Here is a 23,173-nt window from a genome sequence, read left to right on the forward strand (position 1 = left end):
ATAGTGCCCCACATAGACCAGGGGCACGATAATTATTTGTTGAATGAATGAAAAGACAGGCCAATATTTTATTCTTGCTAAGTATACCCACTTCCTCTTATTGTTCACTATTTCACTAGTTGAACAGAATTCAAGGCCCCTCCCCTGACTTCTCCCCACTGAAGTCTCCTAGGTGTTTTAAGACTAGGTGATGAGGTATATAAGCCATATTCATTCTGGATGCCCTTGAGACACCATGAACAACAATGCACATAGGCTAAAACCTTTTCCCCCTTGGGAAGTCAAGGAGTGGACATCACACATTAAGAGAAAACTTAGCAGTGTGGCAGTTCCCGTCCCAGACAGACAAACAGATATATGTTTATATCCCAAATGGAAAAGCCTGGACCTGGGAGTTAACCCAGCAGCTCACATTTCTGCACCAACACCAGCCCTCCTGGGGCCTGATGCCTGGGTACGTCAGAGCCCCAGCTGCTGGTCGGCACAGGGAGAGTTCTCTGATGGCCCGAGTCCGGTCCACGCAGCCGCCTGAGTGTGCACTGATCTCTCCACCCCCACCCCACAGTCCCCCAGTATGGTGTATGCTTCTGCTTTCTGAGAAATGTCTTCTGAAAAGACAAGCTTAAGGTAGCAGCAGAAAGGACAAGTTTCAAAAAAGTGACCATTAAGGACCAGAAAACCAGTTGATGATCTTCTATGTGGTGGCAGATGGCTTTATTGGCAGAAAAATCACTCTGACTCTGACAAGCTGTCTTTTCACTTTGGTGAGCTGACCCTCCCTGGCTTTATAGAATATTAAGATGACACATCTCACTGTGACTACTTCTCAGAGAAGTCGTCCAAAGGGCTTCAGCTGGAGTCCATCGTTTCCGGCAGTCCAAAGCAAAGAGAGAACAGAGGCTCATTCGGGAAAATCTGGGCACTGCTGGGCATTGTAGATAATTCAGCCTCACATATGTAATGGCCCAAATAGTATCTAGTATCGCCATTATGTGATGCTCAACGTGGCTGAATCAGACGCAAAATGGCCTCTCAGTACAGAACTATGAACCTGGAGTTTTTTTTTTTTTTTTTTTTCTGAAATTTCCTGTTGAAAGGAGAAAGCTTTTTCTGGAAATGACCTTCTCATAGACATCTATGCAGTGTTAACTCAGTTTCTGTGTGAAGCTTTTAAATGGGTTCTAGAAATCTGGCCAACTGACTCAGGAAAGAAAGCTTCTTTCTGCTCTGACGCCCACGGTTGGCTGTGTGAAGGCCTCATGTCCCGGTGAACACGCAGCTCTCTACTTTGTCATGACCTCACTGGGGGCCAGCACACAAGCGCCTCTCTCTTGATCCCTTACGACACAGGCCATGCTCTCAATTACTTGATGGAAAAAAGATAAATTTTCCCTGAACCTTCTCATCGAATTTCTGGTTGCTGCTAAAAGAGCTGGCAGCACCTAACCATGTTTATCCTTGGAAAGCCCAGCTTCTGAATGTAGACCTTTCAGCTGAAGAATGGACAAGGCTGCTCATGCTCAGTCAGATCCAGACTTCCTCTCTGGAAAGCGGGAGGATACCACAGGAGACCCAGAGCCCTGAACTGCCCAAGAGAGGGTCCAGCCCACCTGGAGGAAATTACATCTCCTAGCCGCTCACAGGGAAGAACGTAGGGGAGCGGCCATGTTTGTTGTCAGTAGATGTTTGGGCCAGACGAGCCTCCAAAGCCCCTTCTCCCTTTGAGGTCCTGGTCTTCTGGCAGGCCCAGTCTCTGAGGAGAAGGTCCTACTGGCCAACAACCTGACTCACACTGCTTTCCTCTGGGCTTCCCTTTGTGTTGCCTGTGACACTGGCAACCTGTCCAACCCGTGAAAGCTTGCTCTGCTTCCTGAACCTTCCTGGCCCCCACATCGGGCCAGCTTCTTGTCTGCCACCATCTCCTCTACAATGCCTGCCAGTGACTAAGCCAGCTATTTGAACTTCCGGCCTGGCCTCCCACTTCAGAAACACAGCCACCTAACACCTGAGCAGCAGCCGTTTGGGGGGGGGGGGCAGGACACCCCTGGGGGGCACTGTCTTTTCTCTGTGTGAGACCCTGGGCTTTCTCCAGCAGCTACATCATGGTGGGTAGAGTCACGGAGCTCTGGGTTCAGACCCCAGCTCTGTCATCTACTCTGCTGAGTGATCTTAGCCAAATCACTACTCTGTTGAATCTCAGGTTGTCCTTCTCTATAAGAGCAGAAAACAAATGCTTTAGAGGACAGCCTGGAGGAGTAATTCCACGTGTGATAAGCAGCAACTTCCAAATTTACACTGTAGACCTGTTGTTTATTCTCTCGTCCTGACATCTCTCAACTATTTCTCTTGGTAAGTTGAGATTAAAGAGTTCATCGAGGAGGGCCTTGAAAAGGGAGAGAAGCCACCAAAGGGAAGAAATGGTTCCACTGCTATGCTCCTGAATCAGTGATCTCCCATGGGAATCACATGTGGCTCACTTTCCACAGGAGAAGTGGGTTGATTGGGCCCTGGTTTGAGAGACCTGGCCCTGGAAGACTTTTGGGGGCAGTGGCCGCAGGCCGCCTTCAGTAGAGTGGGCTCGGGGAGTAAGAGTCCAGCGTCCACCTGACTGCCAGCTCCCCCAGTCCCTACCTAGCTGCCCCCAATGCTCAGCGCTGTGTCCCCTCACCTCATTTCAACTCATGCTATAGGAGCAGGCCAGCCTTCACCTCAGTAGTATCTTATGTTCCAAAGAGCAGCAGAGGATCTTGGCTTCCACTGAGACTCAGGAGGAGGGAAATATCTAGGGAAGGCTTTCCCTAAACTTGGAACTCACAGAAAAAAAAACATCCTGGATCAGATTTCCTTTGCTCAAGGATCTTGTCCTGGAATCCAAACAGCCCCTCAGCCTCAGCACCAGCCCCGCTGTGTGGAGTATAATGGAGGTACTGTTTAAGATTATTATATGTGCGAAGGGGGGGAAAAAGGCATATGAGAAAAATGCTTGAAAAAAGTGGATGGTTTTTAAATATGAAAAGTTTGGAAGGGTGAGTGGCCCATTCGCCAGGCACAACCTTGCCACAGTCACGCAAGGCTCCCCACTGAGCCCGGACCCTTCCTTCACTTTGTGTCTCCCAGGAGCTCTGTGTCTGAACGACACTGAAGTCTAAATGACCTATTTATTTTGATAAGGCCTCAAAGTGGGATTTGGGGGTCAGCCTTATGTGGAAAAGCAATTCATACTGACTAGATTAATTGGGTGTTTGCCCAAATTCCCCTCCGCATTGGGCCATGCATTCCCCTCCACATTGGGCCATGCAGACACAACTAAAGTGCAGGCTTTTTGGTCAAATCCGCCTCAGGTTTAAAAGGATTCCAAGTAGGGAAAAGAAACTCGAAAGTTCACCTAAGTAACAGGGCTTGAGGAGAAAGGAGAGGTGATCTTGTGTTCGACCCCCTCTGCTCCCCAGTCTGAACGGCCACCCCTAACACCTTCACAGTGAGGTTGTCCTCACTTGTTCTGGCCACAAGGGGTACGATCCTGTGTCTGCTCCACAAATCAGCTTTTGCATCCTCTTCTTTTCAAGGTCTGCAGGTTAAGGCTCCCTGGTGATAGTCTGATGTTTATTGCTCTGCCCTGTTCTTCTTCTTGTGTAGTTCTCTGTGCACATATCTTGCTTGCTTGGTGATGCTTGGTGATGATCTTTTGAAAGAGAGGGACTGTGGTGTCTTAATCACCTTTCTTTCCCTCGCCAACTCAAGATTCTTTCCCTCCCCAACACTAGCTTATTGGACTTAATCAATATCTCTGATCCCATGGTACATTCATTCAGCCACATTTTATTGAATGTCTACTATCAATCCAGATACCGCTCTATGCGCTGGGAACACAATGATGGCTAGACGAACATTCCTGCTCTGTGGGACTTACATTCAAAACAAACAGTAAACCACATTGTATATGAGAAGGTGGTGAGAAACATGGGAAAAAAGAAGACACTGAAAGCATGGCAGGCAGTACTGGGATGGGGAGGGCCTCACCAAAAACATCTAATTGGAGCCCAGACTTGACCAGTCTAATGGTGTGAGAACAGATCTCTCCCTAGCACCACATTTTTTCAAGAGGAATGACCGCCGGCTCACCCTACATTGATCTGAAAGTCCTCCTGGAAAGTTGATGCCCTTTTATTAACTCTTTCTTTAGTGAGAATTGAAGTTGGAAGACAACAAAATAAGTGAAAAAAAAACCCGTATACCCAGTATCTTTTTGGCTTTTTAGGGTGAGGACAGTAAGAGGTTTGATGAGTCTGGTCTAGTAAAGGGTTCCCCAGTTCATGCAGACTTAGAATCATGCTAACTGGCAACCCTGAGGTCTTCCCCTCACACTGATTTAGGGTTACCATTCAGATCAAGAAACTTAAAATCCCAACACTGCCCTATGATCTGCCTGTTGAGCTGCATCAGAAATGCAGGAAAGGGCAATTCTCTGGGGTCAGCATGGGAAGAATGGACAGGTCTGGTCATCACGAAGGAATACTCCATCTTTGTGATCTGGTAGGTAAGCATGAAATGCTTCCATTCCTGAGCCCTGCATCCACATGACAAAAACACAGCAGTTTTAAAGAAAAAGAACCACCAATTCTTGGTAGGTGGAATGCGATCTCACTTATATAACAGAATCAGAGGCTTCTTTTCAGACTGGAAGAGACCTCAGACATTATCTAAACCAGACATGCAAATTAGCACAGGCCTGGAGGCCCAGAGCCTGAGAGAAAGCATATGTGGCCATATAAGAATTTTAATAGAAATTGAAAGTATGACTCATAGCATAAAAACTGCCATTCTCTAAACTCCTCTAGGATATTGGGCAGGGCTGATAATTATTTTATAGGCAGGCCAAAGACTTTTTAAGCTCAGAGGTCTTTCAAAATTACACCAAGAATAATTTCCATCTCTTTGGAAGAGTGATACCCAGATCTTACCAAGCATAATATGGTTGTTTGTGGTGTTCGTAAGGATGCCTAAAGATTTTCATTAGAAGGAATTCCATAATTTCTCTTTAATCTCTTCCAAGCAGGGAAACAGCTCATTGCAACAGGAAGAATTCAGGATTGGGGTTCAGAACTTGATTTGCTTCCCATCTCTGCTGGTTACCAGCAGCATGAATTAAGACAAGTGACTTAATCTGTCTGAATCTCAGTTAATCTATCTGGAAAAGGTAGGTACCTGGGTGTGGGAAGGGATGATTCTTCTAAACTTAAGAGTTTGGAAAACCAAATGACTCCTTTAATGCCCACAGGGTTCTACTGAAGAGAAATGAGATCATGTATGTGAAAATGCTTCATATACTCCAAAGTGTCCTATAGAATTATAGCCGCTCCCTTGTTCGAGTTTAATTCATTGGAAATAGGAAGTTAATCTTTCTTGTGTCCACCAGAGCCAATTTCTTTTGGTTCTTTCTTTTAGTGAAGCAGAAGGATTGGGGAAATATTTAATTAAAGTGTCAAAGACTACAATTTTTTCCCCCAGTGAATCCATCAACCATCAGTGATTATTCACGGAACATCTACAGAGTGGGGAAAAAAGGACGCAGGATGAAACTCACAATTAAAGACTACAAGGTAACCTTGTAATTAGGTCATTAGGTTCATAGATAGCTTGTGAATGTGGTGGGGCTTTGAGAAGAGATTGTAGCCTTTGCGAGTAATGAAGAAATATCTTAAAGGCGGGACTTGAATTGGTTTTTTAAAGGTATGTTAAATTTTGTTAGACAAAGTAATAATCCCACTTAATTACCACTTTTTCTTTAGATTGTGGCTTACACGAGAATTTGAATTTTATCAAAGAGGCATGTTTAAACTTTTTCTTGATCCTCCCAGGTGGGAGCTCACAGATCCCTGAGATGAGAGAGTAAAAGCCCACATGAGTCCTGGTTAGTGTTTTTAACTGCAGTATTTCTTCCTCAAAGACTTGATGTTCTTCAAAAGGATAACTCATGAGAAATAAGTCCTTTATTTTCTTAGATAGGGGCTTCTCTAAAAAGAGTAAATTGTTAACATTTATAAAAAGAACCACAAAACTTTGGTTAAAGTTTTTATATTAAAATAACAAATGATACTATCAATGCCTTGGTTTTTCACCAAACCTCTACACCTTTATCTGAAAGGAGAGAAGCTTCTCTCTCTTTCTCCAGATAGAGGGATAAATAGATTAGATAGATAGATAGATAGATGATAGAATCTGGTTTATAAATATGAGACTAAGCAAGCTTCTTTCAAATACTTTCTAGTATTTGGAAATACTGGAAATACCACCCCCTCAAACAGCCTCCCTGTATGATTTCTCTATCAGTATATTTTGCAAAACAAATGCATTTAGAACATTGTGTGTTGAGGTGGACACCAACAGACCCCCTGGAGCCCTTGTGGACCTAGGATTTTCTTTCCCAAGTACTTTGGGACCTCACTACTCAAAACAGCCAAAAGAGGTCACTTCTAGCTTCTATTACAAACCAAGACCACATGGCAATAGAAATGGAGTTACATCAACCCAGGCCAATTTCACTTTGAGTCTTAGCTCTGTTATCTGGAATGGGATGAAATGTCTGAGTCAAAGGGAAATTTGGTAGAGATGAGAGGCCTGAAATAGTAATAGTCAAGAATCTGGAGATGAATTGGAAATTCAAAACTCAAGGGCCCACTTAGTAAATGTGAAATGCTACTGGGAAACTAGCATTAACAGTTGTGAGAGCTGCACCCCACCCCTCCACCCAGCTCTGTCATGAGAGGGCCCTCCCTGCTGGGCGGGCTAGATCGGTGTCTGGCTGAAGGATTGGAAGTGTACTCTCTAGGTCAAGTGGCCTCCAAATACCTTTCCCACAGCCTTACCCCATCCCCCACCCCCCACCTCCTAGGCTTACTTAAAGCCATTTTTCTCCTATTAAAATGCAGCAGAGCTCATCCATTCATTGTCATCATCATTAATGTTGCAGGACAAGCTGGTGCCTAGCGGGTTCTGGATTTCTCCAGGAGCACTTCAGAGCAGGTTCAATAAACATAAAGACATAAAGACAAAAGACATGCCCAAAGAGGGCAGGAAGGCCAAAGTTGGGGGAACATGTAAGCAGCCGGGAACAGGATGAGGGGCCTGAATGTCTTCCAGCAGAGGGACAAGATGAGGTCAACACTGGTGGCAGAAAGGGTGACCATGACGAGCAAGGAAGGCACATCTCTTCTCCTTTCAATATTCAAATAAAACTCCAGCTCTCCAGGGTGGGGTTGGTGTCCAGGGACAAGAGGTCAGAAACATTGGACGGCACTCATTCTAAGAATGCAAATCTCAACTCTGACTTCCTCGTGGGCTCCTTTGCCCAGCATGGGCACACAGGCTTGGAGGAGGCTGTGGGCTCCTGTGTGATCTGGGGTGGCTGGATCGTGAGTCTTCAAAATCCTCACAGCCCTCTTTCTTACTCCTCCTTGAGCACCGTGGGTCCATGAAGCTTACAGAGGCAATGAGCTTACCCGTTGCAAAGTGAGGGACACTTCACAACTAGCTTGTGGATAGGTGGGTAGGTGGATGGTGGATAGGTGTCTATAATGTAGCAGAGCTCATCCATTCATTGTCATCATCATTAATGTTGCAGGACAAGCTGGTGCCTAGCGGGTTCTGGATTTCTCCAGGAGCACTTCAGAGCAGGTTCAATAAACATAAAGACATAAAAATTAAGTTTTCAAAACAGAATAGCATAGGGGAAGGGAAGGAAAGATAAAAGAAGATGAAATCAGAGAGGGAGACAAACCATAAGAGACTCTTAACCATTGGACACAAACTGAGGATTGCTGGTGGGGAGAGGGGTGGGGGAGGGGGCAACTGGGGGATGGGTATAAAGGAGGGCACGTGATGTCGGGGGCACTGGGTGTCACATGCAACTGATGAATCACTGAACTCTGCCTCCGAAACTAATAATACACTTCGTGCTAATTAACTGAATTTAAATTTTAAAAAAGATAAATTTAAAAAAATTAAGTTTACTGCAAACCTCATTGATTGACAGAGTGTTACTCAGTATAACTCCCTTTTCTAAATCTCTTCTTTTTTCCCTTTATTCTTTTAAGTGTTTTATGGAACACAGAAGAATGGGTAATGTCATGTAAACGATAAGGCACAATAATGAAGAAGTCGACCGTGAAACCACCTCACATGCTTCTGGAAACATCTACAACGCTGTACAACATGTACAAACATGTACAAACATGTACAACGCTGAGTACATCCAGTCAGGTCCCTAGCCAAAATGGTGAGTCTCCTCACATCCTCTCAGCAGCTAAGTGACATCAGTTGCCTGGAAGAAGTGGGCCCTTCTGTGGGGTCATGCATGGACTAGAGGAAGCAACTGTGGACATTTGTCCCCGCCGGGTGGGCTCCCTACCAGCTTTGTGATGTGGGGCTAGCTTCTCTGTGTCCCAGTTTTCTCAGATGTGAGGTGAGAAATAACAACAGTGCCAACTAAATAAGGTTACTATGAGGTCTAAATGGGAAGCAAATAGAAAGTTCTTGGCGTGTGTCAGCTCTCAGTAAGGAACGGAAGGTTGAAGTGAGCAAGGGGCCCATTTCCCCTGCGATACGACCTTTCCTTGGCTTGGCGCTCCTCTGCTCTCTTTGCAAGGGAACATATAACCAGAGGGCTCAGCTCTGAAGGGCCCCCAAGGGGAGTTTGAATTGATAAAAAATGGGCCAAAAGGGTGAAGGGGAGCTATCATCTTCTGACTGAACTCTGGTTCTGGTAAGTTCTTCCCTCTCCTCACAGCTTCTGAGGATTCACCTTGGGGTCAAGCACAGGGGAAATGGGAAGCAAGGTAGAAAGAAAAGGCAAGTTCCACGCCCCCTCTGCAGCAGATGAAGCCAAAATATCACTCTCATATTAGGAAACACCACAAACCGTTAGCTGAATGGTAAGCTCTTGGAGAATAATTTGAGGCACTTTGCCTATAATTCTCACCCATTGACCCAGTGGCCTTGTTGGAGATGCAGTCCCCACCTCCGAGATGTTCTAAGTCTTTTAAGAGAAAAGACTACTATGACAGAATCTTTTGAGGGCTAAATTGGGAAAACAGTGGGTCCAAGCAAAGCACTGTGGGAATAGGGGGATGACCATACTGAGGAGACGTGGTCTGACCCAGGCCTCAAGGGGCGAGGCACATTTCTTCATTAAATATTCAAATACAGCATGGTGGGTGTGGGGTTCTGGGAAGATTTCAGAATGTGACTTTCTAGGACATAGGCTGCACTGGGGGTGAGACAGGGGATTAAGGGTGTATGCCACTGGGCAAGGCTGTCACATTCCTGCACCAGAAGCAGACTAGACTGTTCTGGAACTTGTGTCTGTGGATCCTGCCTAGTGGAAGCTGGACAACCTAAACACACACACACACACACACACACACACACACACACACACGTAAAGGCTGACTTTTGCCTCAAAATTCCACTGTGCTGTGGTGGCAAAGTCATCAACTGATCAGAGTAAGTGGGGGAGACAAGACTGAGAAGCACCTGTGTGAAACTCTAGACAGTCACCCTAGTCATGTGTGTCTGCCCCAGGAACCCTGGGGGGCTCACGGTTGACACCATGCACCTCTGAACTCTCTCCTGCAGGGAGATGTCTGGTGGTCGCTTTCTTTAAAATAATCAATCAAACAAACAAACACAGACACTGAGGAGAATGATCATGGGAAGATATCTTTGCTTGACTACATTTAAAAAAAATAATCTCAAAGGAATAAAACATATACAATTTGAATTATCCCTGAGACAGAGAAACCCCTGCAAATAAGGGAATGCAGTCCTTAACTACAACTAAAGGACAAAAAAAATGTCCCAACAAAATTCCCCTATACCTTCCTCCCACAAAGCAAGGACACAATACGGAAAGTCGTTGTTGGCCTCGTTATTCTGGAACAAATTTACACGTGTCTTAGGAAACGGGTTAAGTGTTTCCAATAATTTAGAGAAAGCATGTCCTAGTCGCTGTGTGTAACCCACACATGTGTGATAACAGTACACGGAGCACACCCACGGAAAAAAATAACAGTGCTTTTACTTAAGAGAAAGGAAGGATAATGGTTACTTAGAAAGTGTCCCAGACAAGCTGTCAAATTGAATTCAGAGAGCTGGAGTCTGACTCCGGGACAGGGCTGGCTGGCTAAATTCCCTTGGGATTGGGGTTTCCTGCCTGCTACAGTTTGGAGACAACCATTCTTTGTTTCCCAGCTCGCTCGCTCGCTCGCTCTTTCAATCTCTCTCTGCTGAACACACACACACACACACACATACATACACACACAAAAACATGCAGCTCTCCAAAGAGGGTCAGATCGAAAGCAGACAAAACATTAACTCTGGAATTTCAAAGAAAAACAGTTAAAAAAAATAATAAAATGGAGAGAGCGAGCTACTGTCTATTCTAGAATCATAAATCTTTGCCTTTGGACCACAGAAACAACTCGCTCGCTCTCTCTCTCTCTCTCTCACACACACACACACACACACACACACACACACATTTCAGCAATCACCCCGGCTTTGCTAAAAATGGATTAGGGGTATTTCATCATAAAGAAAAAACACAGAATGACAAAGTTCTTAACAGGTCCTCCTGTGAGGCCTTAATACCCTCAAATTTTTAAGTGTATGTTAGTCGACACAGACAGAGCCTGAGGAACCATATAACCTGCTACATAAGAGAGGTCTTTACTCCCTAAAAATAACAGGAGATTACCTCACAGTATTACAGGCCTTTTCCTATGGGTACACATGTTCCAGACCCATCCCCCATGTGCTACCCTGTATGGGGCCTGCCCATACCAAACACCACGCTCATCCTACCCTCCTATAAAGACCCCACTCAGGATGCTGCCCAAAAACCCCCCGTCCCCCAAATGCTGAACTCCAACCCATATCACCCTCACACACTATGCATTGCCTTAGGAATACATATTCTGAACCCATCTCTGCTCTTTTCCCCATCAAAACAAAGTTTCTTGAGGCAGCTTTGAAATTATGGAAAATTCTGGAGGTATAGAAAAGCAGAGTGAAAAGTCTACAGAACCCCAGAGGGCCCTTTATCCTGCTTTAACAAGCATGGACTCATGGTCAATCTCATTCCTGCTCCACTCCCACCTACTATCCCTCCCCAGCCTCCATTAATTTGAAGCAAATTCCGGGCTCTGAGTTCCTTTGTGGAGCTTCCTGGCCCACAGGGAGACACCCCACTGGACTCCATCTTTCAGTTTCATGTAAGCCACCAAGAGGCCACACAGGGCTTCCCACCCCCCATAACCCTGTCATATGTTGAGGCCTTGGTGCTTCCCCAAGCCATGCTCATATCTCCCAGAGAAGCTCACCTGGGCCCCGACCCCCAGTCCCAGCCTGAACCCCTCTGGCCCCTGGCACTGCTGTCCCCACATGTACACAACAGAGCCAGTGGCACTGACCAGCATCTTAGGGGTCGACTCTCTTCCCCTTGTCTCCATATCTACTCCCAGGACTGCCATGATGCATATCTCTAGAGGGCTTCCATCTTTTGCTCCAACCTCTAAAATTCCATCATAAAGGACACCCCCAATAGGATGTAAATACAGGGGGAATGGCAAGATTTAGCATTATATACTCATCCATACTCCAATATACAGTATTTAAGGACTTACTGACCTTATCTGTAGTATCTCTGATTCTTAGCACCTTGATGGTAGGTACTGGTTGGACACCATATTTCTGGGGCTCAGCCTCGTGTCCCAAACATGATAGGTTCTTAAGAAATGAAGACGTGACCGAATAGGGTAGAGGAAGGCACGAATCACAGGATTTTGGTCCATTCTTAAGGTCCTGAGTGACTTCAAACTCTGCCACTTGCCACTCCTTCCCTGTGTGGCCTTGGCTGGACCCAGTCTTCTCTGGCCTCACATCTCTTCTGTCCCATGAAAGTGGGGCGGCAGTGGGGGAAGGTGGTGCAGGGTACACAGTGTTAGCATTGAACTATTTTTCATCTCTCCATTATTCTCAGAGAATTTCTTGGAAGTAGCATGTATTTTTCTAGTCAATTATATGCAATTTCATTTTATTCTTTAAGAGGTCCATGTGCATCTCCTTAATAAGATTTTAAGCAGCTTGGCTGGCTCACTGATGGTATCACCATGCCATATGATATGGTGCTTCTCAGCCTTTGGCACAGTGTCAGCAAACGGTCAACCCTCAAAACTATTCTAATTCTTTTGCAATAATAATACTAATTACTATAATTCATGGAGCACTTATTGGTATGTCAGATACCATGGTAAGGGGTTGGTGAGTACTGTCCCAGCCCTGACGGGGTACTAAAATGGTCCTCACTTTTATACACGGGGAAACTAATGCATCAAAAGTAAGTGACTTATCCAGGATCATACACCTAAGTATATGTATAAGTATGTATAAGTATGTATGTATACTGTATAAGTATGTGTGTGTAAGTATGTATGTATAAGTATAAGTATAAGGGTATAAGTAAGTGACTTATACATGGGGAAATTAACGCATCAAAAGTAAGTGACTTATCCAGGGTCTGAGTCCAGAGCTTGAGTTTCTAATCAAGATGTGATAATGTTAAAATAAGAGATAAATACTTGCCTTGGGTAAATTCGGAGCACGAATCAAATAATTTAATTAGTTTACATTTAAAATACCGTTAGATGCTTGAACTAAATAATGCCGAGAGGATGATATGAGAACCAGCATGGTGGGAGGAAAGAACCCAGAGACCTAGGTGTGAGCCCCGCTCTGTCCTGGGACCTGGGGGATGTCCCAGGAAGCCTGTAATTTCTCTGGGCCTTGTTTTCATTATCTACAGAATGGGAATAATAATAATACCAGCCCTGCTGTCTCCTGGTGAAGTTGTGAGGCACATATGACATAATGTGTGTGCAAATGCTGGGTCAACAATGAAGGGCTACAGAAAGGGGCAGTTGCTATGTGTGTGTGTGTGTTGGGGTGGGGGGCTGGGGACTGCCATCTGGAAATCTCCTTGACAGAAGCCGGGCTCTTGTTAGGGTGATCTTCAGTGCCAGTTAGGCGTTTCTCGACAAAGGATGGGGAAAGGTAGTTGCTTCTTCCCTCCCTCCCGTACTTAGCAAGCAGACAGACTTTTTCTCCATTAACCATGGCAACTGCTGGAGAGGGCTCCCCGTGCTCAGGTTTTGCATTCAGCAGCAGGTTCGGAAAGCCTTCCTGGCTGGGGCAAGCAGCTCAGTGCTGCACGGGCCCCTGGCCAGGTTTATGAGTTCTAGGAGTTCATAAGCAAGGAGCTCAATATCCTCTGACGTTTGGAGAGTCCAAGGTATTTAAACAGATCCAGCGTGAGAAGCTAAGGAAACGAAGGTTAGGCATGCAAAGCAGCTCCCAAGCTGAGATGGGAAAATTACTGCACGCTGATTTTCCAGCGGAGAGCACTGGGAGGCCCTAGGGTGTACCCCCAAATCAAGGTGGTGCTCTAACCTACACCCCCAAACACACTCCAACCTCAGCGTGGAGGTCAGGGAGAACAAGTTTAGAGAGTCAGTGGTCCTGTTTCCAGGACTCATCATATGGACTTGGAAAGGCCACTCACCTTCCAGACTCTCATTGTCTTCGCTAGAAAATCAAGGTTCCAGGGCTCCTGGGGGTGGCGCAGCTGGTTGGGCGTCTGACTCTTGATTTTGGTTCAGGTCAGGATCACAGGGTCATAGGACTGAGCCTGGAGTCAGGCTCTGGGTGGGACTTGGAGCCCGGCTGGGATTCTTTCTCTCTCCCTCTGCCCCTCCCAAAATAAATACCACATCTACTATTTAGATACATATAATGAGAGCGTATAAGTGAGGGATTTCTGAGATGTGAAGAGAGGTGCTAACGCAAACTTGTCAAAACCAACGATAATTATAAGATCATCAATGATGATGGAAAGAACAAGTCATGATCACGTGGTCTCTCCACTCAACCCGGACCTTCATTAGTGAACCAACAAGTCCTGTTCCTCCTCCACTAGGGGTCAGGAAAAGTCAAGATCAACCACCCAGTGTATCTCTAAGAAAACCTGGGGGTGCTCTGAGCTGGGTCTCCTTTTCCTCCCTCGAGTTTGTGTCTGCACTGCAGCAGAGGGCTTCTCGATTTTAGCTGCAGGTTATAACAGTAACCTGGAGAGCTTCAAAAAAAATTCCCAATGTCTACATGTCATTCCTAGCCATCCTGAACTAATGGGTGCTGTCTGAGGCCTGGGCATACGTGTTTAAAAAATTTTTTTTTAAGATTTTCTTTATTTGACAGAGAGAGAGAGAGAGCACAAGCAGGGGGAGAGGGAGAAACAGACTCCCTGCTGAGCAGAGAGCTTGATACGGGGCTCGATTCTAGGATCCTGAGATCATAACCTGAGCTGAAGGCAGACATCTAACCAACTGAGCCACCCAGGTGCCCCTTAAATTTTTTAAAAATTTAAATGTCTCATTTTTCTTGTTATTGTGATAAAACATCTCTAACAGAACTGAGCATTTTGACTATTTCTTAAGTGTGCATTTTAGTGGCATTAAGGACGTTCACTGGGTAACCCCCACCATCAGAACTTATTCATCTTTCCAAACTGAAACTACATCCATTCAATGACAGCTGCCCCTCTGTCCCTGCTCCCAGGCCCAGTAACCACCATTCCATGCTCCGTCTCAAAGGATCTGCCCATTTGAGATGCCTTGTGGGAGCGGAGCCATACAGTGTTTGTTCTAGGGCACCAGTAGTCTCTGTGTGGTTCAGACCAGAACGTAGTTCCAAGCAGGGGATGTGTATGAATTCATCCTTGGGAACGGAGAACGGTACAGGGCATGGATGGAGAGGAGAGTGGAAAAATTGTGAGGTCAGGGCCAAACAATGGGAAACATGTCAAATCTCTGCGGAGACAATCTTTAGGCCAGATATTGTCTGCATGGCCCTCCAGCGAAAAGGGTTGAGCTGTAGGTGTCAGGGAGACCATCGGAAGCCAGGAAATTGGGAACCCTACAACCTGGGTTTGAGTCTTTGCTACACTGTTGTCTAGCTGTGTGCTCTTCAGTGAACAGCTTAATATTGCTGAATCTCACTTTATCTGCAAACTGGAGAGGGTCTTAGCTACCTATCAGGGACTCTGCCAGGTCAGAAGAAGAGACAGAGCACGTAAAAAGGTCTCTGGTATTACAAAATCCTATGTAGACCACAGCTGTGGCTCCTTTTATAAATGGGTAACTGTTGCTTCCATCCTACTGTACTTTTTAAAGTGCATTAGCCTTGATAAGTAAAGGTCAAGAGAGCACCACTGTTTTAACTGGGGCCAATGTGTGACTATTGAATACTTGATTTAAAGGGGTTTATGGGCTGTTATAAATTAATTTCTAAAATCAAGTCTTACTTCCTGGGCACAAATAACCCTTTGAGAAGGCAATCATTTTCAAGAGACAAGCTGAAAGGGTGATATTGCCATTTTAAAGCCAAAAGGTTCTAATTTGATAAGTGAATTGAAGAAGCACTAAGAGACATCATCTCCTCAACTTCTTTCCTTTGTGCTTGATGCCAGCACCTGCCTTTTGTGACATACAACACACAAACGCACAACACACAAACACACACATACACACAGAGCTCTGGGCTCCTGTCCCCTGGGTTTGTTTGGGGGCTATGCGTGTGTGTCTTATTCAAACAAGATGGAGCCAAGGTTAAAGTGGGTTTTCTCATTATTTTTCCAATTCATATTTTAAGTCATGAAGATAGCTATTAGAGAAAAAGCGTGCACATGTGAGAGAGAAAGAGAAGAGGGGGGGTGGGGATCTAGGGAGCAGGGTGAAAGGGAAGGAGAGAAGCCTGGTTAGCTTTGTCTTGCTAATGCACTTTGTTTTGTGGATGATAGGCCTTTCAGACAGATTCGGACCACCTCACGAGGCAGGGAGGCAACACAGAAGCAAGACAGCTTGAGTGGAAAGCTTTACTGGGGACAAAAGATGCACCTGCAAAGCACAGACTTAATGGTCTCTAGAGGCCAGAGCCGATGTTGGGAGATAAATGCCCAGCACCACCTGAATGAGGTCCTGGCAGTGTGCGTTTGCCTGGATACTACAGTTCATTTATTTCTGAGGGTGCTTGCCCAGCAAGAGCGAGCTATTCCTGCAATCAGCCTGAATAAGCCCGGTGGCATTACAAACGCTCAGCCGCCCGTACACAAAAGGGCCAAGGGAAGCAAAGGGAGTGGTAGGTGCAAGCGAGAGGCTGAAAGCTTAAGACCCCTGGAGGAGTAATGAGTTGCTTATCAACGCAGTTCAATTCAGTCCTGCTTCTAATTGAAAATCTGTATTTTAAGCCCAATACCAGATATTCTCTCATTGGCTCTGTCCCCGAGCCCTCACTGGTTGCCAGCAGGCGTTAGCTTGTAGAACTAAAGGAACTTTGAAGGATCCCCCTTCCTTCTCCCTTCCTCCCCTTCCCTTCCTGCAGTCCTTCCTTTCCTCTCGCCCCCATCCTTCCAAGAACTGGAGGCCTGTCTGCAAATGAAATGAACTTAAGTACACCAGATCCAAACAGAGGGGTCCTGAATGAAGGCAGAGCTCTCAGCTATGGCTCTAGGACCTCTCTTTAGAAGCCAAGAGCCCAGGAGTCAGGGCTTGATTTTCCCTGATTTAGTTCAGTCCTTTTATTCGACAGGAAACAAAGATTTAGGGCATGAAGCGATTTCCCCAAATGAACCCCAAATGTGCCTGGACCTCCAGTCTAATATCTGTCGCTACAATACCTTCCCTCCATAGTAGATGTCTGCAACACAACGTTAAACAGGTCGGCAAGTAAAATGAGGTTCAGACTATAGAATGAGTCAATTCATCAACTTTAGTTTTTCATGGCAAAATCCAAAAAATCTGATTTGGAAAGGAAAACGGTAACATAAAAAGGACTGACCCTGGGATGGACAGGGGGCGGGGAAGAGGAAGCAAAGGAAACCACAAAAGTTTAAAAGCAGATTCACCGTGTCGTAGATCGTAGATTCCTCCCCCCACATTTTCTGGTCATGATCTGATTAGAAACTGCTAACAGCGAACACAAAGTCCTATGTGATCACAGTGTGGCCGTAACCCATGAGCATTCTCAATCAGATGGTCTCTAAGCCTCTTCCCTTAGAAGAGCTTTAAGTTTTTCCAGAAGGTTATGCTGTGCTCTTACCCCAGGGCACCTGTATGGAGAACTTCTGCCCCCATTCATTCTCTATGAGAGCAGATGGACATTAAAGAAAAAATGGTGAAGTAGTAAAGGAAGCCAAGGAAGGAAGATCGCATGCCTGCTGTACTCCAGGTTCGTTCTTTAAGCCTCCATTCAAAATGCCCCTTCTCCATGGAGACATATATATTTAAAAAAAAAAAATATATATATATACATATATATATACTATATAGTATATATTGTATATATATATTTATAATACATTAAATATATATATATATATATATATTTTTTTTTTTTGGTCTTGGGCAGACTTTTTTTCACGTAATATTTCTTCCTCCCTTAAACCAGGTACCATATTATTTATTCACTTGTTTAAATGTTTGGACTCTAACACAATATCTGGAGCAGGAAATCCCCACAATGTTCCATAAATAAGATGCTGAGAAAAGCCGTTATAATCAAATCCTCACTAGCAGAAAATCACTTGTTGAAGTTGTTTTCTGTCCCTCTCAAGCAAACCCAACCAACTAGACCAAATCCCCAAATCACCACTTTAAAAATGAATTGGCATTGCTAAAATTTGTGAAGGGGGGGAAACCCCTTAAAATGTGGCATTGCAAGAATCCCTAAAAAAACAAAACAAAACAAAAAAAACCCTTCATTTCATTATCTTCAATGGAGGAAAGCCCTGACTTCTCGCTCTGAAAGGGAGTGCTGCTCTGAGAGGAACCCCTTTTTTAATTCCATGGTGTCACAACTTGAAGTCCTATCTTTGATATTATTATAAGATATTTTAAAACCTCGCCCTGTTTTTGCCGCTCTTTGGCTTCTTGCCTTGTATGCTAGAAAAAACAAGAGACTTGGTATTTGAAAATGAGCAAAGGGAAACCTCAATAAAATGAGTTGAGAGGCCAGAAAGGGGAGCCTGGGTGGGGGGCACTACCACTCACATGTCAGTTGCAGGAAGAACTGTCAATTACAGACTTCAACAGAGGAGTCAATGACCTACCACAGCAGAAGAATCTCCAGCAGGAAAGAATCATCAATTACAGGCCCCAAGGGGGAAAGATTTACCTTGCATCTCTCCTGTAAGAAATCCGCTACCCCTGCATCCCAGCCATTACCCAGAGCTCTTACTTTCTCTAATGGACTTCCATTCAAAATGTGTCCTCCCAGCTTCCTCCACTTTCTCCATAAAATAACGCTTCTCTCCTTTGTCTGCTGGGCTTACCTAGGGTTTTGCCATAACTTGTTTATCCAGAATTCCTATTCTTTGCTATTCCCAAATAAACCCAATTTTTTTTTTTTCCTGGTAGAATAACCACCAGTTCTATCTTTAAGGTTAAAGGTGCACAGATTTGGGGCTGCCCACACGAGACTGAACAGCACGGAATGGTGCCAAGCCTGGTTCTGAAGAAAATCCACGAGAGAACTGACTCACCTTCTTTGACACTCAGTCGTGAGGATTGGTCTGTGTGGGAGGTTGTGTTATAGGCCAACAGTGAACCTGCAAAGCAAAGCAGAAGATGGCTGTAACAAGACGTTCTTCTGAGATCAAGAGTAGAAGGTGGGTTGAGAAGGGATCGGGAGGGGAATGGATAGGGCTAGGGAAGAGGGACCGATGGCTCCTTGATAGAGTTATTGGAATCTGTTTTGGGGGAAATGTACTGGATTCCTGGAGTTCCCGTTAGAGTAAGTTAGGACAGAACACTTCCGGGTGGGACTCGCACAGCCCTCCCCAGGAGCCACGTTTATGATTCCAAAGAGTTCTCGGGTGTCCATGCCATGTCGCAGCAGGAGCACAGGACAGAGAATCTCGCTGCATGACTGTGGGTAGGTCTAGATTTTGATTTCTTCAGCAGAAAGATGAAGGAGTTAAACTACATACGGGGCTGGCAAGCTTTTCTTATAAAGACCAGATAGTAAATATTTTAGGCTTTGTGGGTTAAATACAGTCTCTGTTGCACATTCTTTTTTGTTTTTGTTTTGTTTTGTCCATGCGCCAGAGTTGGCCAGATTTGGGCAGATTTGGCCTGCAGTTCGTAGTTTTACCACACCCTGGAGGAGAAGCTGCAAGATTCCTGCCTGCTAGGATATCCTGTGGGTTTATGGACAGGTCCTTTCGCTGGTGGGGTGAAGTGCTTGGATATTACTCGTTGACGGTGGAGAGGAGTGTGCTGGCCGTTGGGAAGGGGGGAGTGGTGACGGGTGTTCCAGCAGCCACTCTTACCTTCCCCTGCGAATGTCTAAGAGAATACAGCTGAACGTAAGGCGTGGTACGCGGAATTTTCTGTCATCCCAGAGGGCTGCTACCCTACCCAGTCTCTTAAAATTAAACTTCAATGCATAACTACTCACACCAGGCCCTAGTCTGGGAATTTTCAGGGATGATAGTTTTGTTTTTGTTTTTGTTTTTGTCTGCTGCCTATAAAAACTCCCTCTTGCCCCTAAAACTAAGCTGGTTCCTTAATTTCAAAAGAATTCAGGGATTTCATGTTACAAAATGGAGGCATTTTTGCAATTCTCCCTGAGATTCTCGTGGGGGAAGTTCTGCAGGTCTTTCAAAAACCGGGGTTGGAATATGCTTTTACAGAGGACGCGATAAGCCTGCCAGAGGTGTTTGAGGCTGGGGAAGTCTTTGAAAATTTTCCCTTCTCTGTGCAGACGGATGGCTTTGGGTGCCAGGGCTGAGGACAGGGGATGGGCTGTCAGACGCTCCTATTTTTAGTCTCCAGTCATGGCAGAGATGCCGGCGCGGAGCTGCCGCCTCACCCAGCTGTGGGCGTTTGGTTGTGTGCCTCAGAGAAAACATGTTCCTTTCAGGCAAGACAACGGGGGAGAGAATTTTGTAAGAATCCCCCAACTTCCTAGCTTCTGGCTAGGGCGACTATCACTGCTGGCCCCGGAAAGGGCTCCAAACAAAAAAGAGGAGGAATGGAGGTGATACTGAGACCACGCTACGCCAAAGTGTGGACACATGCATACTACTTTAGAAACGAGACAGTCACGGGCATCTGGGTATCTCAGTCTGTGAAGCATCTGTCTTTGGCTCAGGTCATGGTCCCAGGGTCCTAGGATCGGGCCCCTGCTTCTCCCTCTTCCTGCACCCCTCCCCCCTGCTCCTATGAGCTCTTCCTCTCTCTCTCAAATAGATAAAATCTAAAAACAAAAAACAAAAAAAATCCCCAAAACATAAATAAGACAGTTATGCACACGGACTATCCTGAGAGCCAGATGCATTTGGTTAGTCCATTCTCAAAATATCATGGACCCAGATGCTTGGGTGGCTCAGTCGGTTAGGCGTCTGCCTTCGCATTGGGTCATGATCCTGGGGTCCTTGGATCGAGTCCCACATTGAGCTCCTTGCTGGGCGGGGAGCCTGCTTCTCCCTCTACCTGCTCTGCCTGTAGCTCTCCCTGCTTCTGCTCTCTCTCTCTGAGAAATAAATAAAGTCTTCAAAAGTAAAATAAAATAAAAAGGACCCAGCTAGGCTGGGAGGACCTCATTTCATTATAGTTGTTATGCAAATGAGAGTCAAAAGTTGGACCTGCCTCTTACCACTTACTAGCTTTGTGACCTCCATCGATTTACCTAATCTCCCTAAGCCACAGGCTCCTTATATATAAAATAGGCTAATAATAACATCCACTTAACACGGTTGTTGCGAGGATTGAATAAAATAATACGTGTCAAGTGCTCAAAAAAGATCTTGGTCGCTAGTGAGTGTTCAGTAAATGCTAGCTGTTATCATTACTATTTTTACATCCCTTCTCCCACAGACACCACAATGACATACAATAAACCCTTCATAAAAGGGCTTGCTGAACGTTCGTCGTGTCCTCTGGACCTGGACTTATGAATGGGTTCTGCTGCAATAAGAAATAATCCTCCATGACTGGAAGGAGGTTAAGAAAGAGAACCAAATGTTCCAAGGGACTAGAAAAAAAGAAAAGTCTCAGGAGTAAGACCAAGAATGTCTGCCTGTCTGTCCCCGACATTCTCTCCCTCAGGCTGAAACCTCACGGCTGGAGCAAATAAAGAAAAATGATGGTCTCAGAAGAGCGAACTGCCTGAGTCATTACTGCAGATTTAGCTGAGAGCACGAAGCTTAGATAAACCACATTTATTAAATTTTCCCCTCGCCGAAAGTTCTTCTATGGGCACATATGAATTCCACAGGAAACTCCCAGAAAGCCAAGAGAAAGAAAGGGTCGTTTGACCCCTGCAAAGCTTGCATGAAATACATATTTCATGGTAACCTAGGAAAAGGATTTTGCCCTGAAGACCGTTCTTGGTTCAAGTTTCACTCCTGGAAGGAGGGGCTGGTTAAGGGCATCTGGCCTCCTTCCTAAGGGACCAACATCCCCTTCGCAGCTCCCTTTTTTATTTGACAAGTTCTTCAGCCTATAGAGGATGGCACAGCACACACGCTTTCCTTTTTCTTTTTCTTTTTAGATTTTATTTATTTCACAGAGGGAGAGATCACAAGTAGGCAGAGAGGCAGGCAGAGAGAGGGAAGCAGGCTCCCTGCTGAGCAGAGAACCTGATGCCGGGCTTGATCCCAGGACCCTGAGACCATGACCTGAGACCATGACCTAGGCGGAAGGCAGAGGCTTAACCCACTGAGCCACCCAGGAGCCCCAGCACACACGCTTTTCTTACGGGAACTTGTTCTGATATGAAGAGGTCCTTCCTGGAGCCTGGTCTCCCGCTCAGTGGCTTTGGATTTTTTTTCTCTTGCTTTCAGGCTCTTTCTCTGTGGGGCTAACGTGAGCTCCTAATCCTTCCTGACACCATCCTGCCCCAGCGAACAGGCTGTGATGGGCGGAGGGACGCCAACACTCCTGCAGGCAGGAAGCACCAGACACTTTATAACTATTCTCTCACTTAATCCTTACATGGGTCCTCTGAAGCTGGGATCACATGGGTCTCCTCTTACAGATGAGAACATCAGCCTTCGGAGAAGTCAGGTAGTTTGCTCAGGGTCACACAGCCAGAAAGCCCAGGAACAGGATTCCCATTCTGGTCTATTTACAAAACTGTTCTCCATCCAACAGACCCTGGGGCCCTCAGGCTAAATCTAAGAAACATGAAACTCACCCACGGTGTTGGTTTCCTCTGGGAAGGAAGGAGGAGAGGTGACAGATAAAGCGTACCTGGGGGCTTCTGATCTCTTCCTTGACCTTGACCTGGGGTGCTCATACAAGTGAGTGGATTCTCTTTGTGATAGTTTCTTGGGTTATGCATTTACAATTCTTGCTTAACTCTGCAAACTTCCATTAAAATGTGCATATATTTGCTTATTTACTGTTATTAATGCATGCACATGGCATATCCATATATATATACACACATACATATACACACAGATATATATATATATATATATATATATATATATATATATCCGCTAATTCGGGGCCCCAAAAAGAGGTCCCTGAGAATGGAGTGCTCCCCCTCAAAACTGAAAGCATAAGGAAAAAATAATTTTCCATTTTGGAGTCCATCCGTCACTGGATATTGTATTAGGGAACTGAAAGAAGATGGAAATGAGCAGAGTGAAGCGTTGCAGGTGTGAGGTAGAGCCCCAACAATGGGGCTTTCTTCAGCATTCCAGTCCCCCAGCCCAACCAGCTCTTCATCTGGGACACCTGGAGCAGGGGAGACAAGGGTCTAGCCTCCCGCCTCCCGGGCCAAAGCCTTTGTCTCCTGCCCAACAGCCTGCTGACTGTGGCTCTCCCTGTCTCTGGGCTGCAGGGCAGGGCAGGGTGGGAGGAGGGAGCACGGAACTAAGGCTCTATGTTCCAACCACAGGCTGCACTGACTACAGAGTCCAGGGGAAATCTGGCCTTTTGTTGTGCCTGAATCCTGTTTTCTTTTACTGGTCAGACCCTGGCCTGGAAGGGATAATACTTCACCAGCTTAATTACGCGGACCCATCACCTTTGCCCAGCCCTCAGAGGCT

General features: G+C 45.6%; 1 protein-coding gene across 4 annotated transcripts in view; it reads right to left on the bottom strand.

The window, feature by feature from the left end:
- Positions 1 to 23,173, bottom strand: part of FLI1 (Fli-1 proto-oncogene, ETS transcription factor) — a 122,655-nt gene that overhangs the window by 10,937 nt on the left and 88,545 nt on the right. For all 4 annotated transcript variants that reach the window (XM_059413964.1, XM_059413953.1, XM_059413970.1 and 1 more), the window contains one exon: positions 18,650 to 18,715. In XM_059413964.1, coding sequence (XP_059269947.1) covers positions 18,650 to 18,715 — 66 coding nt within the window. The remainder of the gene's footprint in view (positions 1 to 18,649; positions 18,716 to 23,173) is intronic.

The sequence above is a fragment of the Mustela nigripes genome, chromosome 1 (assembly GCF_022355385.1).
Source record: "Mustela nigripes isolate SB6536 chromosome 1, MUSNIG.SB6536, whole genome shotgun sequence".
Classification (NCBI taxonomy): domain Eukaryota; kingdom Metazoa; phylum Chordata; class Mammalia; order Carnivora; family Mustelidae; genus Mustela; species Mustela nigripes.